At 38.8% G+C, this 14,406-nt stretch overlaps 2 protein-coding genes across 3 annotated transcripts in view; one reads left to right on the top strand and one right to left on the bottom strand.

Annotated features, from left to right (window-relative positions):
• RB195_026253 (uncharacterized protein) overlaps nucleotides 1-7,394 on the top strand; it is a gene marked incomplete at both ends in the record, with an annotated part of 43,270 nt that extends 35,876 nt beyond the window's left edge. Inside the window, 31 exons of one of the 2 annotated variants that reach the window (XM_064214719.1) lie at nucleotides 78-252; nucleotides 309-472; nucleotides 647-722; nucleotides 788-1,085; nucleotides 1,145-1,269; nucleotides 1,334-1,467; nucleotides 1,639-1,812; nucleotides 1,873-1,959; nucleotides 2,024-2,164; nucleotides 2,226-2,375; nucleotides 2,431-2,536; nucleotides 2,650-2,839; nucleotides 2,915-3,089; nucleotides 3,149-3,235; nucleotides 3,564-3,674; nucleotides 3,737-3,775; nucleotides 3,959-4,111; nucleotides 4,171-4,283; nucleotides 4,763-4,885; nucleotides 4,967-5,144; nucleotides 5,579-5,735; nucleotides 5,794-5,878; nucleotides 5,935-6,067; nucleotides 6,117-6,170; nucleotides 6,231-6,407; nucleotides 6,471-6,638; nucleotides 6,697-6,783; nucleotides 6,846-6,938; nucleotides 6,992-7,078; nucleotides 7,137-7,217; nucleotides 7,308-7,394. In XM_064214719.1, the coding sequence (XP_064070601.1) occupies nucleotides 78-252; nucleotides 309-472; nucleotides 647-722; nucleotides 788-1,085; nucleotides 1,145-1,269; nucleotides 1,334-1,467; nucleotides 1,639-1,812; nucleotides 1,873-1,959; nucleotides 2,024-2,164; nucleotides 2,226-2,375; nucleotides 2,431-2,536; nucleotides 2,650-2,839; nucleotides 2,915-3,089; nucleotides 3,149-3,235; nucleotides 3,564-3,674; nucleotides 3,737-3,775; nucleotides 3,959-4,111; nucleotides 4,171-4,283; nucleotides 4,763-4,885; nucleotides 4,967-5,144; nucleotides 5,579-5,735; nucleotides 5,794-5,878; nucleotides 5,935-6,067; nucleotides 6,117-6,170; nucleotides 6,231-6,407; nucleotides 6,471-6,638; nucleotides 6,697-6,783; nucleotides 6,846-6,938; nucleotides 6,992-7,078; nucleotides 7,137-7,217; nucleotides 7,308-7,394 (4,008 nt within the window). The remainder of the gene's footprint in view (nucleotides 1-77; nucleotides 253-308; nucleotides 473-646; nucleotides 723-787; nucleotides 1,086-1,144; nucleotides 1,270-1,333; nucleotides 1,468-1,638; nucleotides 1,813-1,872; nucleotides 1,960-2,023; nucleotides 2,165-2,225; nucleotides 2,376-2,430; nucleotides 2,537-2,649; nucleotides 2,840-2,914; nucleotides 3,090-3,148; nucleotides 3,236-3,563; nucleotides 3,675-3,736; nucleotides 3,776-3,958; nucleotides 4,112-4,170; nucleotides 4,284-4,762; nucleotides 4,886-4,966; nucleotides 5,145-5,578; nucleotides 5,736-5,793; nucleotides 5,879-5,934; nucleotides 6,068-6,116; nucleotides 6,171-6,230; nucleotides 6,408-6,470; nucleotides 6,639-6,696; nucleotides 6,784-6,845; nucleotides 6,939-6,991; nucleotides 7,079-7,136; nucleotides 7,218-7,307) is intronic. The other variant, XM_064214721.1, reaches the window with a different exon arrangement.
• Nucleotides 7,395-9,001: 1,607 nt separating this feature from the next.
• Nucleotides 9,002-12,175, bottom strand: RB195_026252 (uncharacterized protein; the record flags this gene model as incomplete). The annotated part of the gene is made up of 5 exons (XM_064214718.1): nucleotides 9,002-9,226; nucleotides 9,367-9,490; nucleotides 10,854-11,059; nucleotides 11,144-11,275; nucleotides 12,119-12,175. 5 exons carry the CDS (start codon nucleotides 12,173-12,175, stop codon nucleotides 9,002-9,004), a joined length of 744 nt encoding a protein of 247 aa, XP_064070599.1.
• Between the last annotated feature and the right edge of the window lie 2,231 nt (nucleotides 12,176-14,406).

Below are 14,406 nucleotides of genomic sequence, written 5' to 3'. Positions count from 1 at the left end.
TGATCCGTAGCTCCACATACGTATGTACAGTTGGGTGTGCTAGCAAAGACGTAGGGAAAATTTGCTGGAAATTTCAGGCAGCAACACGTATGAATAATCCGAAGATCTTCCACGAGTACTCGCGCATATCCAATCTTCAGCAGAGATGGTGTACGCTTAGAGGCCAACTTGAAATAAAGACAAGCAACAAACTTGAAATCCCTATGAATCAAGTAGAACCTGCAAGCGAAATTGTGAAACGATTTGTTACGGGTAATTCCTCCTGTTACTGTAAATTGGTGTCAGCGAGAAATCCTCCAGATTTTTAGGAGCGATGTCGTTCGGATCAATTTCTTGGGAAACACACACAACGCTCGCGATTGCTATGAATCGCATTGGAGCGAAATCTAATACGGGAGAAGGTGGAGAGAATCCGAAACGATATGCAAGTAACCAGGATGTGAACAATAATCTGCGATCGGCTATCAAGCAGGTAGGTCAGGAGATGCAGTTATCTTTCAAAGTGTTGCTTAGATAACCATAAGGTTCACTCGATTTTTCTGAGAGAGCTAGTGTTGAAGTGAACTCATTTAGCAGCGAACTCATGCGGGAAATATCACTAGCTACCGTAGTCTAGTTCAGGTCAGCCTCTACAGTTTGCTTCCAGGTCGCTTCTGCTCGATTCGGTGTCACTTCTTCGTATTTGGCACATGCTGATGAATTACAGATTAAGATGGCTCAAGGTAAAAGTTTGCTTCCCAGCTTCCCACAAGTAATTAGTACTGGGAGTAACTTAATCAAACTTAAGGTGCTAAACCGGGAGAAGGTGGAGAACTGCCCGGTCATAAAGTAACCAAGGATATCGCAGAGACAAGAAAGTCAACAGCGGGAGTAGGACTGATCTCACCACCACCGCACCATGATATCTACTCTATTGAAGATCTCGCACAACTAATCTATGATCTCAAATGTGCTAATCCCGAAGCGAGAGTGAGCGTGAAACTCGTCTCCGAGGCGGGCGTTGGCATCATTGCGTCGGGTGTAGTGAAAGGAAATGCGGACCACGTCACGATCTCAGGTCACGATGGCGGCACTGGTGCTTCTAGGTGAAATAATTGGTGTCATTCAGAATCAGTAGTATGTTTTGTGAATTATGTAATTGAAGTTGGACTGGTATCAAGCATGCTGGGCTACCGTGGGAACTTGGTGTAGCTGAGACTCACCAAGTCCTTACGATGAATAACCTCAGGAGCAGGGTGATTCTCCAGGCTGATGGACAAATTCGAACAGGTAAATAAGCCGATTTTTAATGCAGTACAATGTTTATTGGACAACAGTTCCTACCAATTTTTAGGCCGTGATGTCATGATAGCTGCTTTACTCGGAGCTGATGAGTTCGGCATGTCCACTGCACCTCTGATAGTTCTTGGGTGTACCATGATGAGAAAGTGCCACCTTAATACCTGCCCTGTTGGGATAGCCACGCAGGTTCTTGTTTTTTTCAAAGTAATTCAATCATGAGTTTGTGGAAGTTAATCAGTGAACGGGGAGCCTCTGTCTTGCGAAGAATCAGAGAACTGTTACACAATATTTTGTTACTTGGGGTGCAAAAAAGTTTGCTCGGGTTGATCTTTGTTACGGCAGTTTCCCTGCTTTCAGGATCCTGTTCTGCGCGCCAAATTTCAAGGAAAACCAGAACACGTTGTGAATTTTATGTTCATGGTAGCTGAAGAGGTTCGCTATTTCCTCGCTAGGTTAGGCCTCAGAACTCTCAATGAAGCAATTGGACGCACGGATCTTCTGTACGCAAATCCCAACCCTGTCAATAAAAAGGTGAAATTTCTATTTTCGAACTCGTCCAACTCGTTCAATATCTAAAATGTTGCTTATCAGGCAACTATGCTCGAATTCGGATCGATCTTAAAGAACGTCCATCATATGTTCCCTAATATATCCACCAAAGGTGGCACAGTCAAGCAGGTACTGTTAGTAAGCTTTCCTGTAGCTATATATTCCGTCATTTCTTACGTTTTGGCTGATTTAGACCATCGAACTTGGTGAACTGGAACAGGAAGTGCTCAAACATCTTGAAAAAGTGTTCGCTGATCCTGGAGAAAGACTGGAGATTTCCGGGAAGACCATTACCAACTTGGATCGTGCATTTGGAACGAGAATTAGCTACGAGGCGCGAACAAATCGTTTGCATAGATATCTATCTAGTGGGAGGATAAGTTAAATTTTTTCAGATCTCAAAGCGTTACGGTGAAGAAGGGCTCAGCGGCACAAGATCCATAAAAATCAGCCTGAATGGTTCCGCTGGTCAGTCATTCTGTGCGTTCTTAGCTAAAGGTGTCACAGTGGAATTGGAGGGAGACGCAAACGACTACGTCGGAAAGGTCTGTCATTATTCCTCTTTTTGAGCTGTGCTGGAAATTTCCTTCTCCTTTTCAGTGTCTTTCTGGAGGCACTGTGATTGCGTATCCTCCAAAGAAGGCTGTCTACAAGTCGCAGGAGAACTCTATTATTGGAAACGTTGCACTTTACGGTGCCACATCTGGTAACTCGACCTTATACCTATTTCCAAGTAGTTCCGTTTGTAACTAACTGACTGACTAACTTTTGGTTATCTAACTGTCATGTAGCTGTTATTAATTATATTTTTGCATTCAGGTAACTGTTGGTTCCGTGGAGTAGCTGGTGAGCGCTTCGCTGTGAGAAATTCAGGATGCATCGCTGTGGTTGAAGGTGTTGGTGACCACGCATGTGAATACATGACCGGAGGAAGAGTAATTGTGTTGGGAGGAATTGGAAGAAACTTTGCCGCAGCAATGAGCGGCGGAATAGCTTTCCTCTTTAATCAGTTAGTAGTTATTTCCTTATTCCTCGAGGATTCTCTACACTCCCCTCTATCTAAATTTCACCTCACATTTTGCAGGGGCGATCCGTTTACACAACGTATCAATGTGGCAACGGTGGATCTGGATCCACCCAGCGACGAAGACCTCGTCTTCATTCGTGAAAGAATCCAAAACTTCGTGGAACTGACTGGCTCCGAGCTTGGCCAACACATTCTCGACAACTGGCAGACAGAACATGCGAAAATCATTAAGGTGGAGTATTTTTTTTTTAGTAAGAAATGAATCTCCATATAGAATTTGTTAGTACCTAGGTGTTTCCACGTGATTACAAGCGAGTTTTGCTTGAAGAAGAAGAGGAGAACAAACGTATTGCTGAACAGAAAGCTGCTGAGGCGAAGGTTAGCTGGAAACAGTTAAATGCATTGCAATTTATCTGTATTAGAAGAATAGCTGAACATTGACCATAATATAATATCACGTCTCTCATGTGATCTTCTTGCCAATAGTTTTATTCCAACTATAAGTTGATGTTTTACCAAGAAATGTTATTTCTTCAAACTGGATCTCATAATACTGATAGTGAAGTCCAACCACTCAGGAAATCGGAAAAAAAAGTTTTGTATGAGCTGTGCAAAGGGACCTATTGGATGTCTGTCTAAATATTCCTCAACGTAATATTAAAAGCACTCTTAGTAAATTACTTGATTTTTCGAAAGTCGTTTTAAGGGTGATGATGGTGAACCGGAAGGCCGTCCTCGAGAACGCGCTCTCTCCATGGATATGCAAATCGCTCCGACCCTCATTCACAAGAAGAAAATGTTGACGAAGAAGAAGAACGTAAGTGCTGCAAGCACTAATATTCCAGTCGTTTTCGTCGTTATTTTTTCAAAGAATTTTAGCGTGAAGATCCGGCCAACATACGTCTTGAAGTGCCAAAGGTGCTCAGCGAATAAGTAATTAGCAAAACAGTAGATAGTAGTTGTGTTGTACCTTATTTGTCCGGTAAAACATCGTCACAAGTTTGTTTGCGATGCACAGATACCCTTTCTTTTCACTCAATCTAGTTTAGCATGATCTCTGTAGAGGACACCTTAGATCCTGGATACTAACCCTGATCACAGGTAGCTCAACGCAAGCGGAGGTCCTCAAAAAATCCTCGGCCTCAGGACATGGCCGGATTTGAGAATGAGGAAGATCTACAGGATGCTATCGAAGATAATGACGAAGATGAAACAAAGTCTGACAATGATGAGGAGCTGTTGTCTGACGACGAGGTTCGTTTCACTCGCTGTCCATTAATGGCGCTCTTCCTCGAAATGGGACAGTCATTCAGACACTGCAAAGCAACGATTTTCTGCGAAATATCAACAATCGTCTACTTGATATTGAAAATATCGTTGTGCCTCCTCATCTGAAGAAGAACGATGAGCCACTCGACAAACTTCAGTGAGTACATAGTAGCACATTGTCATTGAACTTTATCATAATGTGAAGCATGGAGTCCAGAACCACTCGGATTCGGTAATCGTAAAGTTTTAAACTGAGAAATATCTTCAATAGATCTTTTTTCTTTTGCAAATATTTTGGTTGAAAGCTCCTCACTCTTGTTACTTTTTCGCACTCATTTACATAGCCGAGTTTTTTTTTTTTCAAAAAGAGAGGTAAATTTCTGATTTTTGTATGTTGAGTAGATATACATTATGCGATAGGCTCTGGTTTCAAGAAATTTTATTGTCTATCACTTTAGCAAACAGTACTTGGAAACTCTACACAAGGAGCTTGTGACATGTAAGATTTAGGAACCTATACAATTTGTCATGATTATTTATGATGATGGGATGTTTATGCACTGAAACTGCAGTATTGAAAAATTTTGGAATGTAGTGCTAGTGTGACACTTTAATGTAGTATAAGCGGTGTTTTAGTGGTTTCATGAAGTACAACCGCCAGAAGAAGATCTATCGTGCGCCCGAGGAGCGTCTCCAAGATTGGGACGAAGTGTACGATTTTGAAGCGGTTCGCAGTAATATTCGTGAACAAGCAGCAAGGTTCAGCACTCGTTTTTGACCTCATTTGACCTCATTTCCGCCCCTTCCATAGTCTTTGCGTGGCTGCAAACGAAATTACAGATGCATGGATTGTGGCGTTCCGTTCTGTCAAGGGAATACCGGCTGTCCTCTTGGCAACATTATCCCGAAGTGGAATGACTACGTGTTTAAGAAGAACTGGCGCCAAGCGCTTGAACAACTTCTCCAAACCAATAACTTTCCAGAGTTCACTGGAAGAGTGTGCCCAGCGCCTTGCGAGGTAGGGGTGTGAGGAAACATTTACAACATCATCATCTAATTTTATGGTTCCGCCAAAAGTGTGTTGGTAATTATGCGCGCTAGTACTACTACCTGGAATTATCACCCTGTAATATCCCATTTCCATTATTCCACATCTAGAGATTTTCTTTTCGTTATGAAGAGAGATTTCCCCTTCAGTGCAATGTGCTCGTCAGCTTTCCTCTTTGAGCAATCTCGCAAAAAATCTCTCAGAACAACCCTTAAAATAATAGCATGAACTCGAATTGAATTAGTTCATCATTCTGTGCTTGTATGGATTTTCCGTGCCAAATTTCCGTACTAGGACACGGTGTGCGTCGTGTCTGGGCCAATTTAGGTAGTTGCAGCAAAGAAATAATACTTGCGGTGTCTTGATGTATCACCTTTCCTAAACAGTAACTTACGGGCGTTTAGGGAGCCTGTTGTTTGGCAATCAGCTCACCTGCTGTCACCATCAAATCAATCGAATGTGCGATTATCGACTATGCGTTTATGCAAGGATGGATCAGGGCGCATCCACCTACGGAGAACACTGGAAAACGCATAGCAATAATTGGCTCTGGGCCTGCTGGTGACTTTCGAATCGGTATCCTTCGGAGTCGTACTTTATGAAGGAACAAATTTTCCAGGAATGGCTGCAGCCGCTCAACTAATCAAAGTAGGCCACACAGTTGTTGTGTACGAACGGAAAAACCGTGTTGGTGGCCTCTTGAGGTCAGCACCTTAGGTTGACAAAATGGTGTATTTGATTCAAAAGTTTTGACATATAGATATGGAATTCCTACAATGAAGCTTGATAAATTCATTGTGGATCGCCGAGTGAAACTTCTCGAAGACGAAGGTGTTCGGTTTCTGACGAACACTGAGATTGGAAAGCATGTACCAGCCGACTTTCTGTTGAAGGTTAGTTCAGCTGGAAATTTTTTGGTGATAGTTAGCTTCTGTTTTTAAGGATAACGACGCCATTATTGTGTGCACTGGATCCACTACTCCTCGAGATCTTCCTGTAAGGAATAGTTTTCTCCTGCTCTCTAGAGACTTCATTTCCTAATTTTGTTTCTAACAGGTAAGCGGCCGCGACGCCAAAGGTGTGTGTTTTGCTATGGAGTTCCTCGAAAAGAGTCAACGTCGTCTTGCCGGCGATAACGTTCCGTGGGAAGGTCTAGATCCTTCTGGGAAGCGGGTTGTTATTCTTGGAGGAGGCGACACAGCTACTGACTGCATTGCCACCAGTAACCGATTGGTAGGCCTGTTTTTTTCGAGTGTTTTTGAATGTAAACACTTCTGTTAACGAACAGTTTTTCAGGGAGCAAAATCTGTAAGAGCTTTTGAGATCCTTCCCAAACCCGCTGAATCCCGTATGCCTAACAATCCATGGCCAGAATGGCCGTTGATCTTCCGCGTCGATTACGGACATGAAGAGGCGAAGTACAAAGACGGAAAAGATCCTCGGACATATTCGATATCGACAAAGGTGTGATCCACGTTCAAGATTTGGACTTTCATTTATTTACTGGGACTTATCCATTAAGGAATTTATCGCTGCTGAGAACTCTGCTGGTGTTAAGGTGCTTACAGGTCTTCAGATCGTTGAGGTGGAGTGGGAGAAAGACGAGAAGGTCAGATATCGTGGTGAATCTCATCCCATTGATCATTTTAATCTTATTCCCAGATATTTCAGGGAGCGTGGAAGCTGATCGAGAAACCAGACACTATTCAAGTAGTCGAGTGTGATCTCTGTATCCTTGCAATGGGATTCGTCGGTCCTGAGAAGGTTACTGAATCAAAGATTCCACCGCAAAACATAATGTGTAGATTTTTCTCTAGGCTGTCATTGAACAGTTAGGCTTGAAAATGGATCCACGATCAAACATTCTTACTTCCAAGGATAAGTATGATTCGGAAGTTGCAAAGGTAAGTTTTTCTAAACGTGGAAACGCTGTTCGTATGTAATGAAGTTGTTTTCCTACAGGTGTTTGCTGCTGGTGATTGTCGACGAGGTCAATCCTTGGTAGTATGGGCTATCCACGAAGGAAGACAAGCAGCTCGACAGGTACTACAAAACCATGATAGTAGCTGTAGTGGTGCAGACTAGGTTGAATGACTGAAGGATATCTTGTGCGTTAACGGGTACCTTATTCAGGTCGACAAATACCTTATGGGTAAGACGACGTTAGCTGGCCCTGGTGGAATCGTAACGGCTCCGATGGCCCACCACGGTCACCGCTAGACTGTATTGTAGTTCAAAGACGAGCACCAAATTGTATTTGTTCCTATAGTTGGACTTTTATACATAGTTTACTACTATCATTCCGTACTAATCGTTACCTAACTTAACAAAACCAGTATCTCTTTATTTGTTAACATTCGACGCCCTTTCACAACTTAATTGACGCACATGTAATTTAACCATAGTATTTGCTCTAGTTTTCGCTACAGGTTTAGGCTATTCCACTGAAAAGATAACTAACATATTATTCCTGTGTATTTGTGTAGTTTTATGGACAAATCTCGGTCGTAAGATATGATTTTCCGCGTCGTGTAATAATGTAGTGTCGCAGATAGAGATGGTCTGCAGTCCGTGTAGTTCGCTGGGTCCGGCTACGTAGACGCGAGACGCGTAGTTAGAGTTAGTATGACCAGAAATGGGCTGTATTTGTGATTTTTGAATAGAACTACAAATGCATGCTTTTTCTGTTGAAATAAAATATTTCAAAATGTTCATCTCAAACAGTGAATGGTATTTCCAGATACAAAACGTTGCTTGAAAGTTATTCAATGAAAGATACTTGACTATAATAAATACAATAGAAAACGAAACGCAAATTTGACAATATTCTCATGTGTCAAAGAATAGGACTTGAACTCTAAAACTCACCCGGAGGTATTTCTTCCGGGCAAAAATCGTTTATAATTATCACATAAATAATTGCCTACAAAGCAATTCAATTAAGCACTCATAGAGTTTGTTTCGAAGACATCTATGTGATATGTTCAAAACAGCATCTTTTCATCTAAAAAAAAAAAAGATTTTTTTAGTAGGTGAGACTAGTGAAAATCGAGGAACTCAGTGGATTCTTAGCATTGGGACATTCGGATCGTATGTTTCAAGTAAGTGTCCTATAAAATGCGCTGCTATTCATATGTAGCTAACATTCAAGTAATAGGGGAAGATTTGTGGGCAGTCCGTTGTCCTATTTTAATCTAATAATTAATTACTATCACTTAGAGCATTTGAACCATCCATATCCTAACGAAAATAATCATTTATCAGAATATATTTTTTTAATTCTGATTAAAGAGAACTATCCGGGGAAGGGATTGTGGTTTGTGGTTTGTTATGGTTTGTTCACCGATCCGTCCATTGGTCAGACAACATCGGAGGAGGGTCGGATGCACATGAGGAAGTATAAATGAGGGTGATTCCAAAAAGCCACACAAAGAAATGGGGTCGAAAGTCAGAGAACCGGGTCTTGCTAGGAGTAGACGTCTGAGGACTGTGAGCAGAGTTTGCTGGAAACCGGGCGCATTTCGAGTACTCAAATAACCTGGATTTTGTGTCAGATCTATGATCGTAACTCCTTAGTTTGAGGTGTTAATGATGATTTCCTCTATGCCATTCCACTGAGCATACTTTAAGTAAGAAATAAAGGAGGGATTAATAAAATACGTAAAGTTGCACTTATAATGGACGAAATTCCAGATGTTTGAGTCAGAATAGTAGGGAATAGGAAAAATATATCACTTCATGGATGGATACTGTAAGGATGTGCAGAGATTCTATTTTCAGGATATAGTCTATGCATAAATCTCGTCCACGATTTCAGAGGATACAAACTAACACATTGTTAGAGAATCAGCGTAAATGTTAAAGAGAAAAGAAAGTGTAAGGGTAACAAATATAAGAGGGAGGGATGCTGTGGAGGAAATAAGACGTGCATCTCGCCATTCATCCCATGCTAATTGATTCTGATTCGGTGACGTTGGCTCAAGTCGATCACATCGAATTTCGCATAAAACGTCGAGTCGTAGTCGTTCGCAGAGACATCGAGTAACGAGAGACTAAAAATGGGAAATTAGTAGATTTTTTCTGCTGAAAAACCGAAAAAAAATCCCTCAATATGTAGAGCGATTTGTCCATGCAAAAAAAAAACAAGTGAAGGTGACCAGCACTGTTGATCGATATCGATTCATTCACTTACATGATAACAATGAGCGTGATGTAATGTGTACATTTCGGATAAGGTGGAACGAACGACCAAACATTCTCGTTCTTTATCTGTTTCAGAGTAGAGCAGTAATTTCTTGGATGTGTCCAATTTTATCCTGAATACAAAAATTCATAGCTTATTCTATGATAGCAGCGATATTTGATTAGAAGGAATGTTGTAAGAAAAAAAAATTAATATGAGGAAAATGTGATGAAACGCGTGGAAAATTCGTCTACAGTTCGACTTGGGCAATAAGATGTTCATGACGGATTGCTCCGTGAGGGACTCTATTCACCCTCACAGAAACGAATGGATCCGATTGATCCAATAATGTCTATCTAGGTCCGGAATTAAATATGATGCATCGATGACCATACATTGAGCTGAGGAAGAGGTTACGAGCACCTTTAGGCACCACCAATCTTCGCGCTTTGACCTACGCTAGTTATCCGTGAAAGGATAAATATTGTGGAAATTAAATCGTTCCCTAAATATTTTCCAACCATGTTATCCAGCATTGTATAATTGATTTCTTTGTGCAAACTTAGTAAAACAGCATTTCATTGTGAAAGTTAGCCGATCCTCTGATTATAGACATTAATATCCCTGGATTAGATGAAGTCAATGAGTAACTTTTGCACGTGACAGAGAACAACGAACACATTAGCGGCGCCCTATCCAGAAAATCAAAGATGAACACGCGAGCGAGTGCCCGTGATTGATAACAGATAGATCATAGATTTGGTTTTCTCACAGAATTTATTTTTCAAAGAGAATTAGATGAGATAAGATTTCCAAGAAAAAGTCGAAGAGGGGTTTTTCACCCCTTTCACCACCTGGGCTTTGCTTTCACCTTATTTTTTGTTTTGAAATGTAATATTTCTCTCATTTAAGACGATTTTCCATTCAGAAGCAAATCACTGGAATTTTACGACCTCTTCGAATTTCCACAAAATTCAAGTGAGAAATTTTTCGACATTATCTAGAAAAAAAAAGTAATTTCTACGTAGAAATTTCAGCAACTTCCTCAAAAAAATGGATGTACACTTCAATTTTTCTCATGATATTTCAATTATTTCATGACTAAATGCACCATGTGGGAGTGGCAGCGGCAGAAGATGTTTTCGGGAAGAAGCTCAGGTGAGAACAAACCTATGCAATTGAAGTGAAAACTAAGCAATAAAAAATACATCAGATATAATGAGATATGCTTACTTTAAAAAATCGCGGGTACTCCACAAACCATATCATTTAGAAAAAAATATGGTGGAGTTCATGAGAACGAGTAAACATTGAAGACTTACTACTATCAATGTTAGGAAAAACTGGATGTGAAATTCCCAATTTTTAATTTTTTTTTTCGGAAACATGTTTTGACTCAAACAATTCCTGAGATAATAAAATCTGTTGGACTATAAAAGAGAGAGCGAGAGAGCGAGAGAGAGAGAGAGAAATTATCGAAGAATAATAATACTCACCGGAGTAATCGATGTCGGTCAAATTGTGGATATCCGGCGCGCGGTTTCATACGTTCCTCGCATTGTGTCATAATATTATGCACATGTTCACTGGAGCAATTTTTACTACGACTTAAGGCACATTGTGTTTGAAGATATCCTAGCGTTGATACCAGCTGTAATCGTGACGGTGCATCATCCATAGGTGATCCAATTAATGGAGTTGTCTTAACACAGAAAATTGGACGAAAAAGATAACGACTGAAATATTTCAAAAAAAAAGATGTTTGGAAAAAAAAATTCCCCGTTACCCCTTCAGATGAGCTATGTGATCGTCTGTAATCGCAACGTGCTAACGCTACACGATAACCGGCAGCACCTGCTGTACTTACGGCATTTGCATCACATTTACCGACACGACGTTCGAAACATTCGTCAAGCCACTGGAAACTTTTTTTTTTAAATATACGTTCAAAAATTAGTTAAATAAGAAGTTCCCTATGTTTTTTTTCCTGTATTATTATCACTACTATTACTATTATTATCATTATTTATTTATTTACTAATTTATTGTTATTATTATTTTTAGTATTACAGTCGTCAGCGTACGCTCCTATGTCATCACCTCATTCAGCGCTTTTTTTTCGTCTAGACTACAACTTATTTTAATTTCCTCCAGGATTTTCCCTACTATTACCTATTCCATAACTTTGATTAAAATCTAGGTTGATTTGTTTTTTGGGCCGTGTTGAAATTAAACGTGTTAATCGATTTTTTCCACATCGTCATATCCCTGATTCGTAAGCGGATCAATATCGGCTTGGTAGATCGAAAATAGATCATATCTTGCGGCGAAAATCCACTTGTGTCTAATTTTCCGTCGACAAGATGAAACTCAGGATGATTCCTTTATTAGTTTCTGTTTTATGCTGGGAATCCGAATTTTATATTTACTTTTCCCAATTGTATTATTTACCATCCTATAATTTGAATTTCTGATTTTACAATTTTTCAACTCCTGAAAAGTTGCTGATAGTGAATAAAAATCCCTTTCTAAACGCTGAATGTGGATGTGGGAAGAGGAAATTTTCACCTAATCAATAAAAAAACCCTCGAAAATTACTGACTCGTCAAAAATTCCATTCGTTGCCGTCATTGACTTAATTAAATGATTTAAAAAAAAACAATTACTTTAGTAATAAGGATATAGTGTGAACATTGAACATTCTTTATACAATTACTACATAATTTTGTGAAGTTATAGAAATCCTGAAAAATTCGCTTACCGTATAATGTACACATTTAAATGCCAAATGCCTTTCCGTACACACCTCGCCCATCATTTCGAATAATTCAGCAAAACAAGACGTACCAGACGTTGCGTTACAAACTGATCGACTGAAATTTTTAAAAATATTTTCTTGGAGGAGCTTGAAACTTTTGGAACTGTATTGAGGCTTGGAATTAATTACGATATATTGAGTGTTATTTAATCTTCCATGTTACCTAATTTTTCTAAAATTAAGTAGTAGAAGTATTTCCTTTTTTTAGACTTTATGGAATTTCTTTTTGGAATAATCGTATGTTTCTATGCTTAAAAAATACGGTTTCTAACGAGTACACTGTACGTTTCAGAAAAGCCTCTTCTCGGTTTCCTGGAATCAAAGTTTTGACTTTTTTCAACAGATAAATTTGTTCTGTAATCAGAGAGGTGAAACCACACAAAGAAAAAAAAAAGACACAAACCATAAAAATGACAAAAAGTGCTCAGTTCTTTTGGTTTTCTTTGACGAATAAGATTGTTAAAGAAATCTGAAAAAAAAAACCTAAAAAATCTCTTTTTGAAAAACGTAGGTGCAGGATGAAAATTAGGAATAAAATAAAAGCGGCAATAATCGGACTCAAATTTCCCGCGGTTAAAATCCTTTGCTTATGCAGCTTGCATTGATAAATTATTATTTGGATTACCACATATGAACTCTTCAAGCCAGAATTCAATCTCGTATAAGATCTGTTCGTAAATCTTGTGGGGAAACAAATGAAAAGTGTTCCCCTAAAGTTTTCCTTTTGAGACAGCGATTTTTTTTCTTGAACTTCAATACGCATACATATAAAAAAAATTCTGCATGGAAGCAGTGAAGACGATTCGTAATTTGATACGAAAAAATTTGTTGATTTTTCTTAGGAGATAATAGTGTTGTCTTGTCTAACTGAAAAGAAAGAAGCGAAATTATGAATAGATCCTACACATGCAAATGTCTGGATTTTTTTTGTTGTTCATTTATTTACATATATCTCAATAATATAGAGAAAGAAAAAAGAAAAAAGATAAAAGTGTAGAAGAAAAGCAAATATCCTGACGAGAAGAGGAGACAAAGCAAGCACTGATGAAAGTTCTACGAATGAGTTCACTGCTGTATGAACATTTTTCCCTCGCAGTTCTATGCTTTTTGTGGAAAATGCACGTGCCTGGATGTATGAGTGAAATCGTTCAAAAGAAACGGAGTGATCAAAATCAGACGCTATATCCCTTATTCTTTAAGTGAGGATCTATGAGGTTGTCTCATGAGTTTCCTTAACATGACGTTTCGGTCATCAATTACTTGAATTCACCGCATTCTAACTCATAGGCCAAAAGAGTAAACAATCTATCATGTCGATGGGTAGAATACTATTGATCAATCTGCAAACTATACTATTGATTAGAGTGTTTTTGTCGTTGAAAAGAACAAAGAAAAATATCAGAAAAAGAAACAACTTTATGGGACAATCTAATACTTGGTCCAACTATAATACAAGCTCCACATCTCAGTTGTGGTCTATCGTTCGCCCATCAACTTTTCTGTTTTATGGACTTCTTTCGTAATTAATTCTTTTAATGTATATATATATATATATATATATATATATATATATATATATATATATAATTCGAAAGTACTATGAGGAAATTTTTGTTTTCTGGAAGAAACATCCGCGAATTTCATCAACATGGAACAAATTTCATTGAAGAGACGAAAACATTACGGGGTTTTCACATATACATGAATCTGCTAATAAAATCGATCCTAAGACAAGACGTGTTCCATTCCATGAAAGCGTTGGATTTTTAAGTAAGTAAACAAAAGGTGTCCTGAAAAATTTGGAATTCATTTTGGGACAACCATAATGTTATGATATCAACGTTAAGTATCGAAAAATTACCTGATATACGACTCTGCATTTTTTCCCCTCTTCATAACCTTGATTTAACCAGTATTATTATAGATCACATTCAAGTCAATTTTTTAAAGAGTTTTTTAAAAATTTTATTCCAAGTTTTTTTTTTTTGTATACTAAACAAAGTATTCTAGTGTCTCCTATAAACATACCACATGCGACGTGCTATAAAAGGAAATTCTTGCAGTCTTGTGGTTTTTTATTGATGTTGAAGGGAATAAAGAATAGAACTGTGTCATTTTGCTTTTTTTTGCTACTTCTAAGTTTTTTTTTCAGGCTGTTCGCAGTGGTTTTCTTTAATACTTTCGTTATGAGAAAAATATCCTGGATTTCCACCTTTTTAGTTCAAATATAG

The sequence above is a fragment of the Necator americanus genome, chromosome X (assembly GCF_031761385.1).
Source record: "Necator americanus strain Aroian chromosome X, whole genome shotgun sequence".
Lineage (NCBI taxonomy): Eukaryota > Metazoa > Nematoda > Chromadorea > Rhabditida > Ancylostomatidae > Necator > Necator americanus.
The sequence above is the reverse complement of the archived record's forward strand: the minus strand, read 5'-3'. Positions and strand labels throughout refer to the sequence as shown.